At 41.6% G+C, this 26,459-nt stretch overlaps 1 protein-coding gene across 7 annotated transcripts in view; it reads right to left on the minus strand.

Annotated features, from left to right (window-relative positions):
* Window positions 1-4,186: 4,186 nt before the first annotated feature.
* Window positions 4,187-26,459, minus strand: part of LOC117503031 (1-phosphatidylinositol 4,5-bisphosphate phosphodiesterase beta-4-like) — a 77,886-nt gene continuing 55,613 nt past the window's right edge. For 3 of the 7 annotated variants that reach the window (XM_034162178.1, XM_034162180.1, XM_034162179.1), the window contains 33 exons: window positions 23,996-24,075; window positions 23,781-23,834; window positions 23,610-23,691; window positions 22,416-22,516; window positions 21,908-21,965; window positions 20,980-21,088; window positions 19,613-19,823; window positions 19,351-19,444; window positions 19,130-19,209; window positions 18,950-19,034; window positions 18,779-18,884; window positions 18,556-18,684; window positions 18,289-18,437; window positions 17,085-17,180; window positions 16,821-16,965; window positions 16,641-16,725; window positions 16,102-16,226; window positions 15,462-15,513; window positions 14,899-15,001; window positions 14,529-14,693; window positions 12,149-12,353; window positions 10,532-10,620; window positions 9,983-10,139; window positions 9,852-9,901; window positions 9,659-9,724; window positions 9,215-9,330; window positions 8,778-8,853; window positions 8,507-8,682; window positions 8,263-8,364; window positions 8,117-8,174; window positions 7,216-7,302; window positions 6,800-6,836; window positions 4,187-6,255 (listed from right to left, as the gene is read on the minus strand). In XM_034162178.1, coding sequence (XP_034018069.1) covers window positions 6,179-6,255; window positions 6,800-6,836; window positions 7,216-7,302; window positions 8,117-8,174; window positions 8,263-8,364; window positions 8,507-8,682; window positions 8,778-8,853; window positions 9,215-9,330; window positions 9,659-9,724; window positions 9,852-9,901; window positions 9,983-10,139; window positions 10,532-10,620; window positions 12,149-12,353; window positions 14,529-14,693; window positions 14,899-15,001; window positions 15,462-15,513; window positions 16,102-16,226; window positions 16,641-16,725; window positions 16,821-16,965; window positions 17,085-17,180; window positions 18,289-18,437; window positions 18,556-18,684; window positions 18,779-18,884; window positions 18,950-19,034; window positions 19,130-19,209; window positions 19,351-19,444; window positions 19,613-19,823; window positions 20,980-21,088; window positions 21,908-21,965; window positions 22,416-22,516; window positions 23,610-23,691; window positions 23,781-23,834; window positions 23,996-24,075 — 3,405 coding nt within the window. In that variant the 3' untranslated portion in view covers window positions 4,187-6,178. The remainder of the gene's footprint in view (window positions 6,256-6,799; window positions 6,837-7,215; window positions 7,303-8,116; window positions 8,175-8,262; window positions 8,365-8,506; window positions 8,683-8,777; window positions 8,854-9,214; window positions 9,331-9,658; window positions 9,725-9,851; window positions 9,902-9,982; window positions 10,140-10,531; window positions 10,621-12,148; window positions 12,354-14,528; window positions 14,694-14,898; window positions 15,002-15,461; window positions 15,514-16,101; window positions 16,227-16,640; window positions 16,726-16,820; window positions 16,966-17,084; window positions 17,181-18,288; window positions 18,438-18,555; window positions 18,685-18,778; window positions 18,885-18,949; window positions 19,035-19,129; window positions 19,210-19,350; window positions 19,445-19,612; window positions 19,824-20,979; window positions 21,089-21,907; window positions 21,966-22,415; window positions 22,517-23,609; window positions 23,692-23,780; window positions 23,835-23,995; window positions 24,076-26,459) is intronic. The other 4 variants (XM_034162182.1, XM_034162181.1, XM_034162184.1 and 1 more) reach the window with 4 other exon arrangements.

Consider the following 26,459-nt stretch of genomic DNA (forward strand, 5'->3'; position numbering starts at 1 on the left):
TTTCTTGTTTTTGTGTTAAACACCCTTTTTTGCCACAGGCCGACAAGACGGCCCTGCGAACAGAAACTCCTTTCAGTTTAAAGCTGCAGACTGCTTTATTAAAGATCGTTTGTGTCTTTCACCCCATAAACTTTAATATCTATTTTAAAATCACCCAGTGTTCTTTGCTAGTGTGACAAAAAGTACATAAAATCTCTACTGTGCATATTTTTTTGAAAGATGAATACAATAAACTCAGGAAAAAAATCTGCATGAGAGAAAACGCCACAATTCTAATTCTCACAAATGATAATGCAGGAAATAATTTACATTTAACATCCACATAGAAATTATTTTCTAGTCAGCTTAGCATTCAAAAACAGCAACAATAATAAATTCACATAATAAACAGATACTTTTAAGTAATTTTCTGCAGCTACCTCCATTATGCCAAAACAGGAAAACTAACGAGAAAGGAAAGGCATCAGAGGGCTGATGTACCCTACACACTCTTCACACCATAACATAAATATACAAGTAAATATATAAATATTTATTTAAACTTGTAATATTTAATCACAAATGTTTTGCTGATCATATATGCTTTGGATCATTCATCTAGGTTCCTTGGTTGTCGAGATATACAAAAAAAGGTGTTTGTGGGCCATGTTTTCATTCCATGGAATGTAAAGTGCATTACAAATAAAATGTATTATTATTATTATTATGTTTTCTTTGAACTTTGAGCAAAATACTCCAAAATCTAATCACCTCCAGATATGTAGCTATGTAATATTCCCACCAAATTTGAAGGAAATCCATCCAACCATGTTTGAGTTATCTTGTCCAGACACGCAGGCACACCAAACAATACCGTGCCGTTTTCCCAACTCGTGTGCTTTGTGCTTCATCATCTGTACTATTCACACGGTGTATTTTTTAAAACCAATCTTGTGCTAAAAGTTGATCCACGTGGCTGTTTTACAGTCTGAGAAGTTCCTCTGCAGTGTGGATGCTGTGATCTCTGTCTGGGATTTTTCAGCATCACTTTTTTATACGCACGGTGGCTTCAAGAGAAGGTGGCTTGAGATCAAAGTCAAACTCGCACTTCACGGAGCTGATGCTGTCCACGCTCAGTTTACCGCCCACCTGGGGATGTTTTCCACACTGGGGGAAAGTTTCCAATCGCGAAAGCCGGAGCGCATCTGGCGCAGACTCCTTCACACCCCTTTTAAACTCCGGGGAGTTAATTCGGCGCAAGAGTTTGTTTCCCAGCGGTGAGAACGCAGAGGTGTTTGGGGTGGAAGGGAAACACTCATCAACGGTGGGAGATGCTACGCGCGTCCGCAAGGTTCTGGTTTTACGCAGTGGCACCACTGCGCGCTCCGGAGGCGTCGGGCTGAGGATGCTGGTCGGTAAACTAAATCTTTTTTGGTAATAGCTGACATTAAATCTTTTCGCAGATAAGTCTGATGAGTCTATCCTGGACTTGTTGGCGAGAATGGGAGTCAGTAAGATGTCCAATACGCGTCTCGTGCACCGTTCCGAGGTGTTCCTGTGAGGTACGGATTGCTGAGTTTCTGGATCGTGGACGAGAGGAGGCAGAGGATCAGCAGAGGATGCGAGAGTTTTGCAGATGGTGGGACGGTCGTGGACGGGCAGAGGAGGTAAAGCGCTGGGAGGAGCGGAAAGCTGCTCCTGTGGAGGTGAAGAGGAGCCGCTCTCCATGTCAAACTTCTCTATGGAGTCCATGGTCAGAAGATCCTTTTTGACCCTAGGATCCATGTGGTGGACTTCAAGTTTTTTCACCAAATGTCCAATTTTGCTGTGAAACTTTTCAGATGCGGTGCGCCCAGGAGCGCCAACATCATGGGTTTTTGTAGCGCTCGTGAGCACCAAGACGCACTCGGTATGACCAAGAAACTTCGCCACTTCAGCGGCTGAATTTCCTATTTTGTTCTGCCTGTGCACGCGCAGGCCGAGCCGCTTGAAAGATCTCACCAGAAACTCAACAACAGTGGCGTGACCCGCCGCCGCGGCGTACATGAGGGCGGTGTTCCCCCACGCGTCCACGACCTCCGGATCCGCGTTGTGCCGGACCAGGATCTTCACCGCGTCCAGGCAGCCTTCCTCGCACGCGTAACTCAGCGCCGTGCGCCCGGTGTCGTCTTGGAAGTTGACGCTTGCTCCTTTCTGCAGGAGAAGCTCCACGAGCTTGCACCGAGTCTGAACCTCCGGCAGCAGGACCGAACAGATCAGGGGGGTCCGTGCGCCCTCTGTTTTGGAGTCCACGATTTCTCCATCCAGCGCGTCCAGGACGAACTTCGCCAGGTGGATTTTATCCTGGGACATGGCCTCCAGGAGGATCCTGGTGCCTGCTCGCCTGTCGGATTTCCCAGCAGCTTTCAGCATACTTCTGAACCGGGTCAATAATGGATCCAAACACGAAGATCTTCCATAATTTGGTTCTGATCTAGAACTGAGAGCCTACACAGAAACATTCTGATCTAGAAACCAACACAATACGGCTGTTATATAGTGATGGATCACCATGGAGACGCGGTGCAAACACAATGAGCCACTTTGTTCCTCTTTCTAATGTAAATACTTTGCTTATAATGACAATGAGGAGATTCAAAGCGGAGGGATATGAATTCATTCATAGCAGGAAAAAGTGCGTGGGAGTCCCACTTCAGACCATTTCAAATCAGAACGACCAGATCTTGTAAGAAATGAGAGTAGCTATATGAGCAAACTGTGCCTGCTTTAAAAGATGCAGATGGATTACCATGGCAACGGCTTAAGAAATTCGAGAAAAATGGAAATGCCATCTTATTTTCACAACTTCATATAAACGGAAACAAGAATGTACGCCATTATTTAACAGAGTTGGGTCAACACACTTTCATAAAATATCAATTCTAAATACAATTACTTTTATTGGTTAAAGTAAACGATTTTTATATATTAAAAATCTAATACCAATTACCAATATGTGTGTGAGAAATGATGAAGAGGGTGCAGTAATGCTGCATATATATTGATTCTGAATGCAACAGGATCATATACGTGAGAACGTAATGTTTGAGATTCTAATTCTGTATGCAAGAAGATATATATTAGCTCATATGTGAGATTATGATACTGTATGTAAGAGAGGAAAGTAATTTATGAATAAAGTGGTGTTGGGGATTCTGATTCTGTATGTGATAAGTTATAATAGTGCATGTGTGCATTTACAAGATTATGACGTGCATGTGCGAGCAGTTTTGAATCATATTCTAAAGGGTGTCTCACAGACAAGTAGGAAAAGAAGTTTATTTTTTATTTTTAAATGACAACCAATTAAATAATCCACCAGAAACACAAATGAGGAGCCACATGTTTATGTCCCATTTTACACCTGGATTTATTGGTACACATACTATAAAACAGTATTAAAGGAGCCAGATAACAGTATTTTCATTGCTATAAGTTCAACAATACAATCTAAATACAAAAAAGACGATAAAACAGTATGGTTTTGTTGACAAGCTACAGTTAAAATAGGAAAAGAAAAAAATAGAAACAGAGGAAATCAGTGATTGCTTTGCAAAAATAATTTGCGTTTTTTTTGACAACCCGGAGAAACAAAAGTTACAGTCACAACAGAAACATTCAACTAGTGCAAAAAAGCTTCTAACAAACAATTTTAAACTACATTATATCTAATATATAATATATATATATTTTATATAAATAACCCCCTATTTTGGCATTTATGCTTCATAAAATAATTTAAACCTCCTAATAGACACAGAGTGGCACATCTGAAAGCGATGGAGTCAATTTTAAAAGCACTTTTTTTTTCTTTTCTTTTTTTTAACTGTTATTTCTGCACTAGATATGTGGTGAGAGCTGCAGACGGTTTGTGTGTGGTGCAGTACAAGGGCAGACCCGAACAAATAAAACAAAACAAGAAAACCCGCCAGATCAGTGTCCTTCCCAAAATCCAACACACACACACACACACACACACACACACACACACACACACACACACACACACACACACACACACACACACACACACACAATTCCCAAGCCCTTGTATAACAGAAGACAACTGGTCAAAAAGTACATTAAACTACATATATTCCAGTATATACACAAGAGTATCCTGTCTACACTTTGTGTGTGTTACAGCAGAACCAAACAGGATTTTTTTAAAAAAGGTCAAAGGACTCACAGGTGCTTTTAACCACCCATTTGGTGCGTTTTATCATCATTGTTGCAAATAAAAGCTCAAGTGTTGGGAATACCAGGAAAATACTTCAGTACCCACAGAAGTACTTCACACAGTACTTTGACATTGCACGTTTCTCTTTTCTCTTTGCAGTATTTTCTCCTTACAGCAGTGTCGCCTGGAAAACATTTCCTCAAACCAGCTGTCGCCTCACAAAACGAAAAGTTTACTCGTTTGTTGAAGCGTTATCTGTCAACTGTTCTGGCGATGCCGCGATGAGCCGAGCGCCTCGTAAGATTTATTACAAACAAAACAGAGCGGTGAGGAACGGCAGCGTGTAGTCACTAAACTACAGTGGAGAAGCTAATAAGGGAGCATCTTCATAGCTACGTTGAAAACAAACACAAAACATGTCAATGTTTGTTTTAGACGCTGTCGTTGTAAAACAGCAAACCTTTTTACAAATTAAATGATGATACTGACTGGTGTAAAGTGTAAATCAGGAATTGTATGCACATTTGCTGCTTGCAGCATGCATGTGTGGTTTCTTCTAGGTTTCTTGTATGCAGTTTTTGACTCAAATTAAAGAGTTTTACTGCAGTAAAATGAAGTACATTTTGGAAAAAATACAGCCAATTGCTCCATGCAATTACCTCTGCCAAGGAGAATTATTTGTGTCCAGGACTGCCAAATAATAATAATAATAATAATTCTCTTTTTAATATTAGTGGGAATCTTGTTGCAAGATAAAGACATGAAAATAAAATTCAGGAGAAAAATGTAACTTTTGTCATGTGTGCGGGTCACAGATTTTGGTCCTGTTCTGGATGGAGATCCAAGACGTGTGGATCAGAATTTTTTAATTATTTATTTTTTAATGTGATCACAATTGAGACATTACTGGGCACCCCGGTGCTTGTGTGCATATGTGGTTTTGGTGTTTTTATCTTCAAAAACAAGTCAATAAAACACCAATTTACAAATTTCTGAGTGTTGATTTTCAAAAAAAAAAAAAAAAAAAAATCTCTATTAGTATAATAAGTAGCATATTATAAAAGTAACAAACCTTTTTGTAATAAAAACCCGATTACTTTGTGAAATCCTACATTAGGCTGTAAACATACAAAGACATCAAAGAACATGATGATCGTGTAAAACTACGGGACAGAATTCACCTATAAAAGTAAAGGACAGTCAATTCTTAGCACTCTATCAGAACAACATCTTTGCCTCGGATAAAAAAAAAAAACAAAAAACAATATTTTTTACATTTTGTTTTCATTCCTAATTTTCACACATCATCCCATTGTTGGTCGTTGGCAGAGGTTTGCACTCTGCTGCTCTGCTTTGTAAGAAAACCGAAAAACACAAGATTTCCTAATTAAAACTGGTCTGAGAAAACGGGATCCCTTACGGTCTTCTGACTCAAAATAATAATAATAAAACATGGAGGTTCCCCCTTCTACCCACAGTGTTTTTTTTTTCCCTTTTCTTTTTTTTAAAAATACATTCTTCAGTAAAATACAGAAAGCATGTGCACTGCTACATATTGGACATCGTCATCATCATGACGACCGATCCCTTCCAAAGCGCTGAGGATGGGACCGGAGAACATGTGTATGTGTGTAGATCCATGAAATGCTGCGGTTTGTGTGTTTCCATGTGTGCAGTGGAGGAGGGGATGCGCCTGTCTTCAAGGTAATCAAATAAAATTGTCTTCCGGTAAGCGGTTGAACCACCTGTCAATCAGTGACAGGCACCAATGGTTGTGCGCTCTGACGCTAGCAGCCGGGGTGAGTGAACAAACACAAACGGAGGGGCGGGGACGTGAACATAGAGAGAAAATATTAGCCACATGACAGGAAAAAAATACAGTAACGTAGGAGGGCTGAAGGTCTCTGGGCTGTGGGGTAATCGTGATGTGTCTCTGCAACTGCATGTGTGTTGTTGCGTTTGCGTGTCTGCGTCTCGCTCTCAGTCGCTCACACCACCGTCGCTGGTCTGCGGTCCATCTCCTCCTCCAACTTCACCATCTGCTGCATATCCCTGGCCTTTGGGGAGACACCAAACAGTCAAACGCTCACAGCTGCAAAATTCTTTAAATTCAGACAAAATGATTTCATGCAACAAAACGTTTGGTAAAAATCTGAGCGTGTGCAACTACGGGAACCTCATATAGGTCAGGATTGTGCAGGTAATTTTAGGCACTTGCTTCTCTTCAGTGACACGTAAACCTATGTAAGCTGTCATACACAAATACTGAGCTGGAATGGAAGCAGATTAGAGCCGGTTGTGAGCTGGTGACATTTGCTTAGGAGCAGCTTATGAGTCAGAGTGATAAATGACTCAGAGCTGCAGACTGAAAATGTGAGCGGGGGGAGGGGGGTCCACACATGACAAAGAAAAAAGTGAGTCACTTCGTTAAAAGAGAGGCTCAACTGCTTCATTCATTCAGAGATGATTCACTACGAGGGAACAAAATACTGATTTGCACAAACTCAGCAGAAAACTGACAGAGTAGAAAATGTGAGTTTAAAAAAAACATGAAAGGATGGATGAGTGACTGAATCAGAGGTGTGAGATGGAGATGCCTACCTTCAGCCTGTTTGTTTGCATGGTGTGATTTCAAAAGCTGTGCCGGAAGAAGCAAATCATATTAAAATAAAATAGAAATAAACTAAAAGACTTGTAAGATAACTGTTCGAGACAGAAGGTAAAAATAAAACACAAAAATGGGAGTTATGGTATGAGGTGTTCACATGCAACGTCTACTCATTGTTCCTCAAAAAGTGTTTTAACAAGACATGAGGAATATTACAAGAGAGATATTCTGATGTTTAAAGTGTGTTAAATATTTGAGACCAAAGCAAACAAAGAATGTGTACAAGGGATGTTCTGGTGATTAAAACAAGAAGCTGCTCCGACATTCTATCAAAGCATAGTTGTTTATTCATGTCTCTGTTAAAATTTGTTTTGCAGACTGAAGTTCTCTGTACTAAAAGACTCTTTACCTGCTCATTGAACTTCTCCAGTTTCTCCACCTGTTCTCTCTGGTTCTTCTCAAGCTGTTCCATCTCCTTCTGGTGCTTCATGGCCAGCTGCAGAAACAGGACCAGGGACAAAGTGCAATCAAAAGCACTTTAAATATGACCTGGTTTACATGATTTCAGTTCATAAGTTGGATTTCTTGTGAAGTAAAGAAAGGAGAGAGGGCAGCATTTGAAACTAAAAGCATAGACTTTATAGAGAAAAGACAGCTCTCTCACGCTCTCCATCAGCGAGGAGGTTTGCGGAGTTGATTTCCTCACCCACGTCATTCTTTTAGCAAACTCAGCTCAACTTTAATTTATTTGACTAGAAACCTCATAGAATGTCAAGAAATTTTCTCTTTAGGATGCTGAAATAACAGACAAGAGAGACTGAAGCACGTTTCTGCGTTCTCATGAATGAATAGGACTTTGTGATCTGATGAATGATGTTACAAGCTCAGACAAGGCAGCAGTCCGTCCTGCTGTACGTCTGGAAATGTGAGTGACGACTGCATTTACACATGCGCAAATTTAAAAGAACAAAAAGAACGGGTCGATCCCCTCTGACCCATGAGATATTATCCCTGAAACAATTTCCTCCTGATTTATTGGGCTAAAGGTTTGACATTCACACATTCTGTCTCCATTACGTTCTGAGCCCTATTGGCCTCATCTGCATGGCAGAAAATTCTGACTGGTCCATTAAGAACTCTCGGAGGGGCAGCGATTTGATATAAACGCTGAGGGACAGCCGGATGATGATGACAGAGAAGCAGCAATTAAAATCAAAAACTGGGCTTCAGTTAGCAGAATGAAAAAGTGGGACTATTTATAACTGAAGACAAAATGACATTAACTGTAGTGCCGCTAAATGATAACCTACCCGTTTCCTCTCGTCCAAGAACTTCTTGGTGTTGCTGCTGTTTAACTCCCGCACTCTCCTAAAGAACAACAACACGAGGAAGACCAGAGTGTCAGAAGAGATGCGCTAACATGCTATAACACGGCTAACGAATACATCCGACGCACCTCTCTCTCTCCGCCTTGTTTTTGATGGTCTTGTCCTGGCTGATGGCTTTACTGTTTTCCATGGACATCTTGGCCTGGTTGGCGCGCATCTCTTTGCTCTGCCTAACCCCCCCCCCCAAAAAAAACAAAACAAAAAACACAAAAAAAAACACAGAGAAGAGCCACAACACTTAAAGGCTGTTGGAGGGTTAAATTTATGAGTGGCGTGGAGAGAAAAGGACCACACGCTGTGTGAGCATCTCACCGTTCGTGGATGAGTTTAAGCTGCGCGGTCTGCTGCTCCTGAACATTGGTCAGGAGTTTCTTCAGGTGCTCACACTGCTGCGTGACGTGGCTGTCCTTCATCTCCTGCTCCTCGCTGCTGTGACTGCTGATCAGCTCTGACCACTCTTTAGTGTGCTGTGCTGTGATCTCCTTCACCTGCACGTGCAAGACACAGACACATGCACTTTAAACCTAACTGAGAAGCTAGTTAAGGAGGATGGTGTCGGGTTAAGAAGGCAGAGAATTCATACCTTGGCTTTGTGTTCGCTGATCAGCGTTTGGATCTTATCCTCCGTCTCCTTCTTCAGCTCCTGGCAGTTGTTTTCACTGCAAGTCAGATTTAAACGCCGTTTAATCTGAATTTAATGCAACAAAATAGGCGGTAAAGGACTTAAAACAGAGGGAAAGATGTGTTTAAATGAAGCACACCTGGCGGTTTTGCTGATTTCACCACAGGCAGAAAAAAAATTTAACTGTTGAAAGCAGTAGCTTCTTTCCATTTAAAGAAATATGCAGAGAGAATGGACAGATGAACCAATATTATGACCTTTGACTTCAATAACCTGAACCTTTGTCACAGCAAACACCTTAAGACACGTTTAGTGAAAGTAGCTTTTTCAAAAATTGCATAATAAGACCCCTTTAAGAAGAAGTAGCTTCAGTTATCCGAGAGCATTTTGTCCTTTACCCTCGTTTTTTCATTGCTTTCTCCACTAGTTTATCCAGTGTTGTCTTCTCTTTGTCATGCAGAGACACCATCTTGTCCACCTGGGTGCAGTGTGCTTTCTGCATGATATTTTGATCCTAATAGGAGAAAAAAAACAAAAAAAAAAACACACACACACAAACATTGAAAAAGGAAAATAAAAAGTGCAGTGCAACAGTAAAATAAATCACATTGCTGCGACGCGTAACTGTTATCTTCTAAATGTTTTCCTTCAGCCAATAAATGCAAAGTACCTGAATACTTGTTATGCAACGCTGCGTCTATGATGAGCTCAAATCAAACTTTAGCAAGTCTAATTCTTGCAAACCATTAATTATGTGGCTGCACCAGATGTGTATTTGTGATGAAGCAGTATTCAGTAACAGACAAAAGGCTAAAAGAGCAGCACAGAAAACAATCACCCACCTTTGAATGCTTCTTCTTTAAAGCACTCAGATCCTTCTGCTGCTTTTTAATCAATTTAAGATACGTCTGCAGTGGAAGAGAATCATAAAATGCATAGTTAAGAATCACCCAAGCGGTCAGTTTTCTCCATGTAGATGCCTAATTTCTAAAATATCCACATTTTGTACAAACAGTCGGGAGTTAAAACACCAACCTTCATTTGTTTCAAGTCCTCAATGCTGACATTAGGCACGAGTGCAGTATCTGAAGGAACACATGAAACCCATCAGTGTTAACATTATTCAGAGTTAAACCGTCTGTGTGTGTGTTGATATGGGCACACACCCTTCTTGGTCTCTGCTGTGTTATTCTGGGCAGAGTTGGAGGTCTGTGAGGTGTCTGAGCTGGCTTGTGGTGTGACACTGGCCTTCACAGTGTCACCTCTGCCCTTTCCCTTTTTGTCGTTCTTTGAGCTTCCACTGGGAACATCCGCTATGTCATTCTACACGTGGACATGAGACAGTAAAAGGACTGTTGGCATAAATGTCTCTTCAAAACCTTGGACAGTTCCAGCTGTCGCCATCATCACATGCTATCAAGTATTTCAGCACAATGGACAGTTCCAGTGGTGACCGCTACCTCATAGTATAATACTATACCTTGTTAATATAGACTGCACACCAGTCTGTAAAGTGTAGTGTCCTTCGTACAGTTTCAGGTCGAGTTATGTCTCTGTACATAGCTAATTAGAGTTTCCCGTTAAAATGGGATTATTTCTCATATTTATTAATCTACTGCAAGTGAGAGAGCGCACACTAAACACACGCTGTCCAAGGCTAGTCAGGTACATTCCATCTCAACACTATGGAACTACGTTTTTGTTGACGTTTGTACCGTGTCAATCCCCAGTGCCTTCATCTGGTCAGCTCTCTTTTCTGCTATGGTCAAGAACTTCTTTGGATCTGATAGAGCATCCACAATAGCTGCAACACACAAAGAATTAAAAAGTACAGCATAAGACATGAGACAAGAGCAGAGGTGTTGCTGAAATTGGTGCAATCAGGATGTTGGTTGACTGAGCTGTCTCATACATGAAGTATGAGACAGCTCTAATGAGTGAACACTGAATTGTAATTAATTACTATTTTGAAGACTAAAGTGCCATTTTATTTCAAACAAGTCCAGTTGGTCCATGTCCGAGCACACTTTGCTATTTAAGCAGCGTAAAATATTGGTGCAAAGTCTGGCGCTAGATGCAAAAGGGTTGAGTTAACAGTGCTGATTATTTAAGGGACTTTTGTAGTCAACCAATCAGAGCGTCATCTGTCCTTCCATTTAAACTGGACGTGCTGTGGTAATGTCAACAGTGGATGCAAGTGAAGATTTCTGGCATGTTAATTGATTAGCCACCAAAGGTCCCTGAGGTGAAGCAATCATCCTGGTTTTGTATTTGTTTACTCTTGTGTCTTTTAATGGTTGTTTCCACTTCACTTTTGTTGTATATTTTATGCATCTAATGCCACCTGTGTGTGAGAGCTCTTATAAAAGGGATTAGTTTTTTTTAGTCCCATTTTGTCTTTCCCTAAAGTGGCCATAACATCATACGTCATATTATTATTCCACTATTACATGTGGCTGGTGATGATATGTGAAGGCAAGCAGAGTGCACTTGCATTGTGAACCTGGTTATGCATGTTTGACTGTTGCTGTCTTTGTGTAGTACTAGACAGTGCTGGACTTTAGACCAGGTTTCTGGTGGTCTAAGGCACAAACGCTTTCTGGTGACGGATGATATCAACACATCAGCTCCCCCCCCAAATCACAGCACATTTTTAGACCAACACGGCCACATAGTGGCATTGTTATTTGGAGGATTCGGGTGCAGGTTGTAAAAAAATGATATCTGCATCTGAACTCTCAATGACACTTGCACCGCACTTTGAATTGCTATGAACCGGGTGTGCAACATGCCCCTAAACATCCCTAAAAACATATTAGCCATGAGCGTTGAGGCTCTTCTATCAAATAACACTACGTGGGAGTGAAACTTTCTATTTGAGATAATACTGTTGTGCCTGCAGTGTGTCATAAGGGAGAAACTCTGGGAAAAGAATTAGCTTCTTCTTGTAGAAAAACCCTAATGGTTGCAGCAACGATTCAGTAGCTTGAGCCCCATGGCATTATTTAACAACTTTAATTGTCCTGCTCATTTGCATAATTCTCTTAGTGTGTATTACTGCAGCTTCACTGTCATCACCATTTGTAGTGTGCCATTACTTCAAATGCGTGACTCTACCCCTGAGGTGAGAATGAGAACAGCCATAATGTTTCTCTGTCCTATCCTGTCTCCTCCCTAAAGGCCAAAGAAGTCACTTCATTACCAGCGCTGAATAAACCGAGTTGAAAGTTAAGCGCATTCACACAACGAAGAAGACACTTTTGAAAAATGTTTTGATGATGCCTGCGTTTGTGTGTGTGTATGTGTGTGAGCGCTGTTATTGTTCCCCTCACCTCCGAAGCCGTCGGGCACGTAGGTCTTGAGGATGATCTGACAGAAGATGGTCGGTAACGACAGAGGCTTGTTGCCCTCGTTCCTCAGAGAGATGTGTCGGTATCCGGCCTGGAGGCCGTCCAGAGGCAGGATGCGTTGGCCAATCAGCTTGTTGTTGTCGTCGTAGACGGCGATGCGCAACACGGCCAGATCTGGTAATATCACCTAAGAGGGAGGGAGAAGGAGTCAAAAGAAAGAGAAAAAAGTATGGAGGGAGAAGAAAAGAGAGGCGGAGGGAGGACACAATGAAGTCTACTTGGTTTATTCACAAATAAATAAAGCAAAAGTAGCGTCATTATACAGGATGGTCACTGATGAGCCCAGAGAGGATGTTATCTGGGGACGGATGTAGTGTGGGACAGGGGAAAAAAGGCTTGATAGTGGAGCCGCACATTCTGCAGCAACTTGGCAAGGATGCATCAGCATGTGCCGCGTATCTTGTATATTTATGAGTGCAACTGTTGCGAGCGATCTGACACAAGCACACCTTTGAAAGAACGCGAGAGCGCCTTTAACTGGCCGTGTGAGAGGAGATAAGTGAACAGAGAGGAGGATGATTAATACTGAGCCAGAGCAGAAGGTATGAGATAAGGAAGCTCACTAGAGATGAATGGGTGGAAACGCCCCGCTCACGCGGATGCTTACGCAAGTGGAGCTTCGCTAATATACTGCGTGCGAGCGCCGCGAGTTATCCCAGCAGTGCTGCGTGAGTCGACATACAAAAGGTGCGGCAGGATTTGAGGGGGTTTGTGTCTCTCTGCGTGAGGATGCAAAGTCTTGCCTGTGGTTGTGTTGGTGATGCCCCCTGCTGATAGCACTGTGTAAGTGCGTGTGAGCCGAGCAGCACTGCGGCAGGCTGTGATTGATGGTGTGTATTATGGAGCTGGAGTCACAGTCATGGCTGAGAGACGCCTCGTTCTGCTGAGAGCAGCATTATTTCACCGTCACACACCGGCCCCTTTCTCTCTCTCTCTTTTTCCCTTTCTCATTAAACATCTTTCCTTTGCTTTTGTTTTGTTGTCTTTAAAAACAGCTCCGGCAAGACTCCCTCGTTATCCTGATACGCCAACAGAAGCCGTTCGTCTTTTTATCCCAAATGATGATCAGTCACTCTATTCTTCATTAATCCATCTTTGATTCTTCCTCTCATTTTCATCCTTACCCACCCACCCAGACGTTCTGGCTCATGCACACGAGCGGCACATTTATCATGGAACAGCTCTCTGATGGCTGTCGGACCTGATCAAGAGGTTTTGTTTGTTTGTTGGATAAATCCAATTTAAGTCTAAGAGGTGCATGGCTCAGCATTTTTGCAGCAGCAGCAGGTCACAGCTATGATTCGTAAAAGTGTTTCTGACTGTATTTGAATGTAGACAAACCCTGCCTGATGGCACCAACGGGTTTCCAGAAGAGACTTGAAAAAGCTGTTTTAAAGGTCAAAAAGTGCTGCTCTGGTTGTTGCCATACTGGCAGTGCTTTTTTTTACCTACTGTATGCCAAAGCCAACCCATAAACGGTTAAAGCGGTGGAGAGTCGACGGGATCCTGCATGACTTGGGCAGGATGAATGATGCCAAACAGATCCCCATCTTCCTGTTACTAAAGCTAACAGGCTAACCTTAGTTCTGGTGTTTTATTCAACCACATTTCGGTTGACTGGGTGGTGGTTTTCATGATTGGTCGCTTTGATGTGTTGATTACGACGGCTTATTTCCACAGTAATTGTGAAGTAATTGGACCTGACGTCATCCAGATACCGGCAGCTGCTAAAAGTGCTAACACTGCTAACATTAAATACCATGAAACGTTTACTTGACAAAAATACTGGAGTGCAGATTTCTTTGATGCGCCATTACACAATTAACAACTATTAGCGCACAAACTAGCAACAATTATAACAACAACATCAACAACAAAAAAAAAACTGCTCAAAAAGGACCAACGCTGTCCATCTACAGCAGCTGGCTGCCACGGCTAGTGGCCTCTGTGCTACCGGAGCTCTTTGACTCTGCTCATACACTAGCTGCCACTCAAATCAACCATGCCCCTGATTATGCATAACTTTGTCCCTTAAAATGTCTTCAAGTAATTAGTTATAAAACAATTTACCCTCATACATTTGTCACAGAAGTGCACGACTGGGTCTCGGAACCAATCATCACAGCTGAAGGCCTGCATCTCAACTTACTAGTACAGCCCTGTGATGTTTTTCTGAAACCGTCTTTCCTCTCTTTATCTTTCTGTTGTTCAAATATCAGACTGTCACACTGTAGAAGCGGTCTAGCACACATTACATTTGTTCCCCTGATTCATCCAATGACTTCACTTATAAAATGTCTACCTTCCTGAAGACAAAGGGTTCTTCATTGTAGGCAGGGTTCAGACCATTGTTCATCACCATACGAGTGCGAAACTCCTTCCGGATGGTGTCCGTTGGCAGCCCGTACATGTCGACCTCCACGTACGTGCCAATTTTCTTGTCTGAGAGGAACTGACCGGAAAACACCTGAAGTGTAAAGCAGATTGTAACTCGGGATTATTTTAAATGTGTTGATGTGTTGGTTAACATGGAAACAGTTTGTTCTGTAAAACAATGCCTAATAAAGAATTACCGACTATAATTTTGCATACACATCTGATCCACTAATTACATTTATTGACTGGATTTAACTGCCTTATGCACTACTGATGATAAAAAAAAAAGACCTGACCTGTACGCTGCACGTTGCGGCAATGACGCCATCCACTGGCGTCTCTGAGAAAGGGTCAAACATTCGGTCTGACCGCCTCATGAAGTCAGGCTTCAACAGATACCTGACAAACACACACACTCTATAATATGTAGGAAAGCATCAGTGGGATCTTCTCTTTTGTCAAATTGGGTCAGTTTGCGCCCCCCAGTGGCTAGATTTGCTACGGTATCTAATGTAGCTGGGCATAAAAAGGTGCAATGACATTAGTAATCATGGATGTCTCCAAAAGATCTCACCACATAGGAGACTTCCTGCATTAGCAGGAAAATTTCTGCCCTCAGGGACGATATTAGAGCTGAGAGACGAAGACAGTGATGGAGACAGGAAAAGAAAGACGGCTGTACAGACCCAGAGAGACTAAAGAAAAAAGCACTTATTGAATCCCGGGGTAGCCCGCTGATATAATCGCCGTGAGCAACCACTAATGAGATGCGACAAGCTTTAATTGATGAGCTACTACAAGGAGAGGAGGAGCCGGGGAGGGGTGTGTGTGTGAGCGCTGAGTAGGCTACTGTTCTTACCCACAAGAGCCGTTGTACTCAAACTTTCCTTGGTTCAGCTGCATGGCCAAATCTGAGAGAGGAAGAGGCGCGATCAGGTCCTGAAATTACTCACAATTAGCAAAACCAAACCGAAAATACATCTGTGGAGCTTTTTCTGGGATAAACTGAAAGACTTTCTGTCTTTTCCCCCTGTGTAACTGTTGAAGCCTCCATCAGAAAAGCTTCTTTTCTGTGATCTCCCTCCAGCCATGCACATGGCCAGCACTCAGCAGGCCATATGGGCTGAGCCTTTCGCCTCAGGTGACGGGGCAGCAGCTGTTTTCGAACGGCTGTTACTCACTCATTCCCCAACTCACTCACTCTATAGGTGTGTGTGTGTCAGTAAAGTTTTGTGAAAATGGGGAATAAACATTTTGAATGCATTCAGGTTTGTGCTGAGCACAGGTTCTCGTGTCCTTACAGCATGCTTGTGCAAAAATGAAGCAGCTCTGAGGGTCACTCACAGTTACCATCTGAAAGCAGATGAGCTCAGAGGGTTCCGTGCATGCAAAGATCATCCAAGTGTTTGCATTCGTGCGTGCATGCTTGAAGTACAAACAGCATGTATGTGGAGACCTCCTGCGGGTATGTGAGGTCAGGAGGTCACATGTTGTGGTACCTGGGGTCTGAAAGTTGAGTGAGACCATCTGGCAGCCCGCGTTCCAGAAGATCTGAGGCATGTAATTACTGGAGTCCACCCGGCCCCCTTTGGGGTAGATACGGCTCATCTGACGCTTGTTGTAGCTGCGCTAATGCTCAGGAAAATTTGACAAAAAAAAGCAGAACATGTGTGATGCAGCGTGTGTGTATATGTGAGTGCATCAAACAGAATGCAGCACTATTTATAGTGTGAACAGCTTGGGTCAAGCAGAGTGAGCGTGCGTGTGTGTGCGTCAGGCCAAGCTACACAGCCCAAAGGCACACAGGTCTCTGGAGATCTGCAACTCTATTTCCAAAGCAGAAAACAGCAGCAATTTCTCATTCATCTGACCTAAAACATAAAATTAATATTTCAACCAAATACTGCAAAGCATCATATAGTAAGAGGTAAAACTCTCATTTCCTTGCATCTACATCTTCATGTTGCAATGACTGCACTTTTTTTTCCAGGAAAGCAAACTGTGACTGCGCGGATATTCACAACAACTCAAAGGATACTTGACAAACTCGATGGCATTGGTCTTCAGGTAGCCCAGTCCGACAGACTCATTGAAAGATGACATGTTATGGTGGATGTTCCTCTCTGAAAGGCAGAGAAAAAGGAAAAAAAAAAAAAAAAGTATTTGTTACACATTAAGCCTCAATTATTTGTTAATAAGTAGAACTCCACAAGTTCACCTTCTGCCACGTCAAAACTCTGGAACTTGACGGGCTGAGCGTAGTTAACCATGGCTGAGAGGTAGGGATGGATGTTCGTTGTGGCTCCCACGTAGGTGTACTGAGCTATCAGTGCCTCCTCAGAGTCTTCTGGCACCTCTACACCCTGAGCGTGACACCCGGAAACACACACAAAAATGTTATCTCAGTTTTGGCCACAGCCTGGGTTATAATTGTAAATTTTTGCTGAACAGCATTGGCGTGTGGGTGCAGGTGTGCACTTGCCTTCTTGTTATTGTCTTGGTCAGACACTTCAGAGACGTCAGTGATGTCTGTTCCTTCTGTGGCCTCGGACATTTCTGTCACTTCATCGTCGACCACCTGGAAACGTCAACGGAAACAACAGGGAAAAAAAAAGCCCATCCTTAATAATAAATAGATAACAGGGAGAATCACAATGTGGACTATATTTTGATGGTAAGTTAGCAAAGTACATATTAGTATTTACCAACAGATTAATAGTTTTAAAATGGAGAAAAAGTTATTGGATTAGTATCGGTATATACTGAAGCTTCCAGTATTGGTATAGTATCGGACATGAAAATGTGGTATCCCTACTATATATCTGTTGGTTTATCACTTTAGTGTAGTTTTGAGCTTAAAATGTACACACTTCACTTTGCTGTAGTTGTGTTTTAATTGGACATCGCATGCCTGAATGACTTACAAGGTAAACATAATATTCAATAAAGTAAAAATATAATAAATTAAATTTTTTTTTTTTTTTTTTTTAGCTCTAACTTTGATCTCTTTTCCCCATTTGTGCTGAACAGACAAATGTGGGCATGTGGAATAAAATTCATTTTCCTACATAAAGCCTGCAATCATTTGACATTTCCTCACAAAGCTTTTATATTCTTGTATTACCCCGAATTGGACCAAATCTATGAAATCGTGAGAGGAAAAATAAATTCCTACACTGCACAAGCTGTTTCAAGTCAGATCTGGGAGCCGACACTGGTACTTCAATTCCACCCATCCATGCCTGTCTCCCAAATAGGGAATAAACCTTTTTTTTTTTTTTTCCCTCAATTTAACCACACATTATTTAATACCGTGTTTGCAGTATTAAATTTACTGGACTGGAATGGACATAAGTTACATATGAAATGTTCAGTCTCGATAACACACATTCCTGCAGGTTTACCTGCCCTCAGCTCTTTGCCGCCTTTGCAACCTCACCGACTGGTCTGCAGGTGAGAGATGTTTGGGACGGGAGTCCAACATGCATAAATCTGAAATATCCAGATCTGATTCCAAAATGTGGAAATAATGCCAGAAGGAAATGTATTTTTATTTTTAATATAGTTATTTGTTAAAATTACAGAAGTAGGAGCCCATTCTAATATTAGCATTGCCATTGTTCCCAAATAGGTAATTAATATATTTTTTTTTTATTACTCAGATGATCCTCAGAGCACCAACCCACCTTTTTGATACTGTTGCTTTGTTGTTCCTCTTTCCTCGAGCTGACAGCATTACTCTGTGAAATGCTGTTGGCGTCTTTCTCACTCGGTGCCTCTGACAGACTGCTGGGCGCGTCTGAATTCAAGTCCTTGTCATCTGCATCCTTCTCTCCTACACTCAGACAAAAACCCACAGAAATGAAATGACTGCAGAATGTCCCCAAACCTCAACAATATTTTCATGAATTAGCTGCTTTAATCAAGATGCCGATTACAATTTGTTGTAGCACCTGTACCTAAACACAGGCTGTCATTGACTTGACCGTTCTCCGTGTCGTCTTCGTTCTCCTCTCCCATTATGATGGCCGGCGTGTTGGTCTCTCCTGCCTCCATGTGTTTCTTGAACGAGTCTAGCTGCTCTATATCACACAGACACACACACACTTGCACATATAGAGTGGTTTCTACTCTTGGTCCTGCACTGATCAACAACTTATTAGGCTGTCTACGTACTCTGTTCAACCTCTGGTTTCAAGCGTTTGTTTTTAATCAGGATTTTACGTTTGAGGTCATTTGGTGAAGGTAACGGACGGCCAGCTTCAATCTGGAAAACAAAACACTTTTACCCAAAAATAACTACATGCACTTGCTTTAAATTCTGCGGTTTTGGGTGTGAGAACTTACTGGGAAGTTTTCCAGAGGCTGTTTAAGGAGGAGGTCACCAAAGATCTCCTCACAATACTTGGCCATCTTGTACTGCTGCGGTTTACTGGTAATACATAAAAATGCACGCGTAAATGTGTGCAAACATTGTTTTCTCAACAGTGACGTGTTAACACCCTGATTTCCTTTGCCCTCGCATACCTGCAGTGGTTTTCAAAAGACAGGATAACAGGATAGTCTGACGTGATGAACGCTGTCTCCCTGATGGCTTGGATAACATCCTAATAGAAGAAGAAAATAAATGATGATAAAGACACGAAAAAGGAAAATGAGAAAACAGAGACAATAACAGAGAATGAACACAAGGTGGCAGCATGTACATATAATGATGAGAGCAGTGCTGTGTTAATGTGGCAGCTCACCTTGAACAGGATGTCCGTGCACATGGCCTTGCCATGAGTGATGATCGGCTCTTGGTCCTCCCCTTTCCCGTCCCAGCAGTCAAGCTCCACACATCTGACAAGGCAGAAAGACACACGTGCACACACTGTGCTTTTGATAATCTATGTGCATATAAACACACCGTGTGCAAACAGGACGTTATGTATCTACACACATATGTATCCTGTCTCTATTGTTGCCAGTATTGTATTTTCAGTCTTTGGGTGAGAAATGTTTTAGTACCTGCATCCTGACAGCAGAACTTGGCGGTACATCTCCACAGAAGACTTTCCTCCAAACTGTCGGCCTGTCAGGTAGGTGTTGTGGGACGAGCTGATGAAGTAGTGTGCCAGCGGCTGGTCCATTTCCTGGTACAGCTCCAGCCGGTCCAGAAAAACCGGAGCATTTTCATCTGACATCAGGTAGCGACAGAATCCGTCGCTAGACATGCAGCCTGGTAGAAGAATGGACAAAGAGGGTTAGAGATCACATAGTGGAACATGAATTTCTGGCTCAACAATCACTTTTTAAAAGGAAAGTCAGTTTTTAAAATAGGACAGCTGGCATTTATAGATATGGATTTAAGGCAACGCCCATTAAATTATTTTAAGAAACACCAAATCTCCAGCAGCTGTTTCGCAATATGGATAAATCCAGCATTTTCTTCCAAATAGATTCTAACAGTAGTCAAAATTGGCTTAGTGGTTAGCACTGTTGCCTCAGAGCGAGAAGGTCATGGGTTTGATTCCCACCTGTGGCCTTTCTGTTTCTGTATGGAGCTTACATGTTCTCCCCGTGTTTGCGTGGGTTCTCTCCGGGTGCTTCAGCTTTCTCCCACATCCAAGGACACACAGGTTACCCCGCCTCGCGCTCTATGACTGATGGGATAGGCTCCGCCCCCCCATGACCCTTAAGTGGACTAAGCGGTTGAGGATGGGCGTGTGTGGGTAGTCAAAATTGTCAGCCTTACATGCAATAACATTAATCGCCTAGATGACAAGAGATGTTTCTTCTTTGCGTAAGACAACACAAGACTGTAACCGCACATCATTTAACTATGAAAAATAACTTTTAGAATTCCCAGCTGGGAAGCTGAGGATGCACTGATGGAAAGAGTGACTCCACCAGTCTAACACCAGAGTATCATTTTACAATGTTTTAAAATAATTTTCAAAACGGCACAAGCAAAAAAAGAAAAGAAAGATGATGTCATTTCATTCCAGTAAGAGCAATTTTTCTAAAGAGACTGAACCATGCAGGCTCACAAATACATGACTACACTCAACCACAAAGAGAAATAGACAATTAATATTGTGAGCGATGCAAGTTTCCAAGATGAATAAAAGGCATGCTCGGTACACCGGAATATGTATTCTTTATTAAAAACATGACTTCCTTTTCTGACTTCACATGGGCACCACCTGTTCTCACCCCTCTCTGACTCCATCCGTGTCCCGAGGGGCAATAAATCTCATTTGTTCACATTCAATATCTCTCTTTGGAGCACTGTTGTACTGCACATACACTGTAGTTTCAAATTGTTACAGCCAGATGACGGTGTGGTCCAAATTGAAACGGGCCTCCTGTTAAACCCCAATGCCACCGTTTACCTTTCTTCTTCAGCTCTTCGTCCCTCTCGTATTTCTGGATGATCTGCGTTGCTCTCTTGGGGTCGTAGAAAGGGAACAGGATCTCGTTTAAGCGAGGGTCACGCTGGTTCTGAGGCGTAACAGACACAAACACACAATCATCCACAAACATACTCTGCACAGTTACAGCCAAACACAAGTTATGCCAACGATCAACAGACACTGCAGACAAAAAGGCTCACACTAATATTTATCACAGAGGCCAAATTGAATGCTACCTGCAAGAAAATGCCAATAGTGCCGACTGCACTAATTTAAAACAAACTGGACTCCTGATTTTTTTTTTTTTTAATACAAGTTTACTTCCTTGTAATAGCTTTAATATCATGGAATTACAAAGGGAGCACTGACATGTACAGTACAGTGGTTAAGTGATTGCTTTAAAGGGCTTGTTGGAAGGATTCAGTGCAGCTCTAATTTAACAATACACAGGGATTTAAAAAAAAAAAAAAAAAAAAAAACTATAAAATGGCCTCACTCACTCAGAAAGCCATCAACAGCAAGATGCACGGGAATGGTTTGGAGGTAGCAAATGTGACTACACAGCGAAGGGACCAGTAGCGCGCAGCAGCCACAAAGCACACATAAGCAGCAAGTAACTAGATGAGCCAAGCAGGAAGCAACGGGATGGAAACCTTGACCCTCCTGTTGCCATAGCAACACTAATCAGACACAAGGAGGCAGCAGGCTGTGGTAAAGAGGAGTATGGGAAACCCTACGAGGGCGGGCATGCAAAGTAGGGGAATGGGATGAAGTTGGCCTTCCAGGCTGACTGGCAGCGCGGCGAGCGTTCGTGACAGTCGAGGGCCGGAAGTCAACTTCGACCCATGACAGGGCAGGGCACGCACAAGCCATACACAGAACAGTTAATAAATAATAAAGAGCTTACTTCATTCAGAAAGCTGACTAACTGGTCTACTGTTAAATAATCAGTTTTGTTCCCATTGCTGCAAAAGAATTCATTAGAAAAAAACAAAACAAAATGTTATACCTCTGAAAATGTACACCCACAGTCATCCACACACTTAATATTAGAAAGCAGAACAGTTCCCTTAAAGGGGACACATTTAAATATTACAGCTCGAGTAACAATGTGTTAATCATCACTCCGGTTCACACTTTTAAATGTTGCCATTAGGTTGACTATAATTAATGATGTGGAAGCAGGTTAGGCTCTCCAGACGTCGTTAGTAAGGCACGAGCAGAAAGACTTGTCCTGATTATTTCCAACACAATGCAGTAGCTCAGACTCGGGGAGCTTTTAAAAATAAAAAGTGGATATTACAGGAAATAAGGGCACAAGACAATGCAAGTCGACCAGCACATACTGCCAAGTTATTTACGTGGAGGTTTTAAATGTTCGGTTATGGGTTCTAAAGTACAAAAAGGGGGCTTACATCTTCTTAAATAGATCTTCTAAATCTGTGCGAGGGCAGATCTTCTGTGTGAGGGCGTAGAAAATGTCGAAGGTGAAATCAGCTGGTTCAATCTCATCATTCTGTGGATGACAAACCAATAGTTAAACACAGCTAGTTATCACAAAAAAACAATTTAAAGCACATCCGACAACAACAGTGCATGGCAGTGGTGTCAAATAGGTGGCTCAAGGGCCAAATATTGCTCTCCATCATTAAATTCTGTCTGTACCCTCTGTGTGAATCTTGAAAAACAGATTTTTATGCCGACAATCCAGTCAAACATCGTCTCATTATGGTGCAGCAATCATTGATTAGATTGGTGGACAACATGCTGCTTGGTGGTAAAATGTAGCACTTATTGTAACCATGTTGAGTTCAAATACAACCAATCAAAGAGGAGAGTGAGTTGACTGAAAAACACTGCAAAGATACAACAACCTGTCCTACAGAAAAATACAGATTTGTCCAATAGTGATAAAACGAAGTCGAACCATTGGCGAGATGCTCATTAAATTTCAAACAATTTCAGTTGAATCAATACAGTTAAATTCTAAATTCTTATGAAAAATATATTTATCTTTCATCCATCATAACTATCTAGTCAAAAATGACATTGTTTGTTGCCTCCAGCTTGTAGTATCAGAATAAGTGTGTTATACATTAATCGACCAGTAGATGTCAGCAGTCTCAAATTGGTGAAATAGTTGGCTGGGAGGCGTGCAGTGTCTAGGCTTCACTTCATCTCTGTTCTTTAATATGAATTATTTGAGCCATATTCCAACTTCCAACCTGTGCTATAAGTGTACATTCCACCATAAGTTTCTTAAGTATGTGATTTGATGTATTTTATGCCTTTGTCCACTACAAGAGCTTCACAAAGACTCCAGAAGAAGGTTAAACAAGAAATGGTGTTGTTGATATGAGAAATACAATTTTGTTTTTTTGTTAATCTCTGTGTTAACAATGCATAGAAAATAAATAATCTGACTACTTCAAAGTACACAGTGTGCTCTTGTCCAATTTGGACAGCATAGTAGATTACGTCTGTTGTCTGGACAGCTTTTCTACTTATCCCAGAAAATCTGGCAAGCGTTAATACTCCGCAACTGTGAAGCTTATTTTGTTCTACTGTTCTGACACTAACAGAACACTGGTTGGTCAGTGTCATCTGACCTTTCCACTAGGAAGACCCAGATCCTTTAGAGCCTGAAAGATCCCCTTCTCTGTCTTCCCTGACGCAAATGTCCGTGTAATTCTGTCAAAATAAGGACAAAGAGAAGTCACATTAAAATAAAATGGACACAGATGATGGAAAAATAATCATCATAAAATGTTCCCTCTTACCCTCTCACAGGAATCTTTCCATTGACATTGGTCAGAAAGCACATTCTCATCCAACTAAATGAGAGAACCAAACACAAATGGAAAAACAAATTAGGATGATATGGAAAGATAATCAGGCAACAAGGCTACACTATTCAAGGCATGAAATGTATGTAATTAAATTCAAGAGAGGACACGTGCAGACATGATGGAATTATGTTTTGAGAAGCACTCACTGCTTCTTCAGGCAGGTCATCGGACAGACATTGTTTGCCTTAAAGTTGTGGATCACTGACCGCAAACCCTCAATCCATTTCTGCAGAAATAAAGGAATGAAGCTGGGACTATAGGTCTTCAGAAGTACATCAATATGGAAAATCTAACACTTTTCTTGAATATGGTCCCATTCTACAACCCCTGGCAATAATTATGGAATCACCGGCCTCGGAGGATGTTCATTCAGTTGTAATTAATTATTAATTTCAAATGGCAACTTTCTGGCTTTAAGAAACACTATAAGAAATCAGGAAAAATAATTGTGGCAGTCAGTAACGGTTACTTTTTTAGACCAAGCAGAGGGAAAAAAATATGGACTCACTCAATTCTGAGGAATAAATTATGGAATCACCCTGTAAATTTTCATCCCCAAAACTAACACCTGCATCATATCAGATCTGCTCGTTAGTCTGCATCTAAAAAGTAGTGATCACACCTTTGAGAGCTGTTGCACCAAGTGGACTGACATGAATCATGGCTCCAACACGAGAGATGTCAATTGAAACAAAGGAGAGGATTATCAAACTCTTAAAAGAGGGTAAATCATCACACAATGTTGCAAAAGATGTTGGTTGTTCACAGTCAGCTGTGTCTAAACTCTGGACCAAATACAAACAACATGGGAAGGTTGTTAAAGGCAAACATACTGGTAGACCAAGGAAGACATCAAAGCGTCAAGACAGAAAACTTAAAGCAATATGTCTCAAAAATCGAAAATGCACAACAAAACAAATCAGGAACGAATGGGAGGAAACTGGAGTCAACGTCTGTGACCGACCTGTAAGAAACCGCCTAAAGGAAATGGGATTTACATACAGAAAAGCTAAACGAAAGCCATCATTAACACCTAAACAGAAAAAAAACAAGGTAACAATGGGCTAAGGAAAAGCAATCGTGGACTGTGGATGACTGGATGAAAGTCATATTCAGTGATGAATCTCAAATCTGCATTGGGCAAGGTGATGATGCTGGAACTTTTGTTTGGTGCCGTTCCAATGAGATTTATAAAGATGACTGCCTGAAGAGAACATGTAAATTTCCACAGACATTGATGATATGGGGCTGCATGTCAGGTAAAGGCACTAGGGAGATGGCTGTCATTACATCATCAATAAATGCACAAGTCTACGTTGATATTTTGGACACTTTTCTGATGTTTGGGGATGATGAAATCATTTTTCCAAGAACATAATGCATCTTGCCATAGAGCAAAAACTGTGAAAACATTCCTTGCAAAAAGACACATAGGGTCAATTTCATGACATAGGGTCAATGTCAACGAGCAGATGTGATTTGATGCAGGTGTTAGTTTTGGGGATGAAAATTTACAGGGTGATTCCATAATTTATTCCTCAGAATTGAGTGAGTCCATATTTTTTTCCTCTGCTTGGTCTAAAAAAGTAACCGTTACTGACTGCCACAATCTTTTTTTCTTGATTTCTTATAGTGTTTCTTAAAGCCAGAAAGTTGCCATTTAAAATGACTTTAGTTTTGTGTCATGTCTGTGATCTGCTTTTTTTCTACAAAATTAAACAACAGAATGAACATCGTCCGAGGCCGGTGATTCCATAATTTTTGCCAGGGGTTGTAGCAAGCCTTGCATATGCTTTGTACCAAAATTGATCCATGTGGACTCGTTGTCAGCTCTGATCACATCACAGTGTATCATAATCAATAATCATCACAGGAGGAAAAACAGCATTTTTAAGGTGAGCTGGACTGAACTATTGGAATTCCTTTATTTATTTTTTGCTTCCTCATTTCAGAACACACACATCAACACATCAACAACGTCTCATGCATACAGAGTATCTAAGAGGTAATGCAGAATGTGCACCACGCTTGGGAATCAGTGTCTTTAGGGAAAAAAACCACAAGAAAATAAATTGCCTCTTAAGTCACACACTCACAGACGAGTGCCTTGATGGGGAAAGCAGAAACGCACACACAGATTAAAAAGAACGAGGGCAGGCTGTCCATTCTGCATGGATAAATTACTTGCTGCATTGACAAAAACATCAATAAAGAAAGCAATTAGCAGATTTGTTTTTTTGTTTTTTTTACCCACCTGCCAACCCATCTCAGAAATTTGGAGGCAGAGGATTTTCTTCCATTTCCACATCAAATTACTGCTGGCATCAAAGAACCATTAAACACTAGGCAGCAGGGGTCGCCTGGTTGGGCCTGTGGCACTCACGAAGCAGCACGATGAAGCGTGTCTGCTAATGTAAATCACTCTGTCATGTACACACGCGATACTTCCAGTCACGTGCATGCTATACAGTTGTGATGGCGTCTTGCATGCAAAAAATAAGCACGATATTTTGTGCACATTCCTATAAATTATCACGCACATTTTGCATCTAGCCTTCAGATGTCTACATTTGGGTAATGGATGAGTTGGTTCTTGAGCGCTTTGTCACC

Source organism: Thalassophryne amazonica, chromosome 21, assembly GCF_902500255.1.
Source record: "Thalassophryne amazonica chromosome 21, fThaAma1.1, whole genome shotgun sequence".
Lineage (NCBI taxonomy): Eukaryota > Metazoa > Chordata > Actinopteri > Batrachoidiformes > Batrachoididae > Thalassophryne > Thalassophryne amazonica.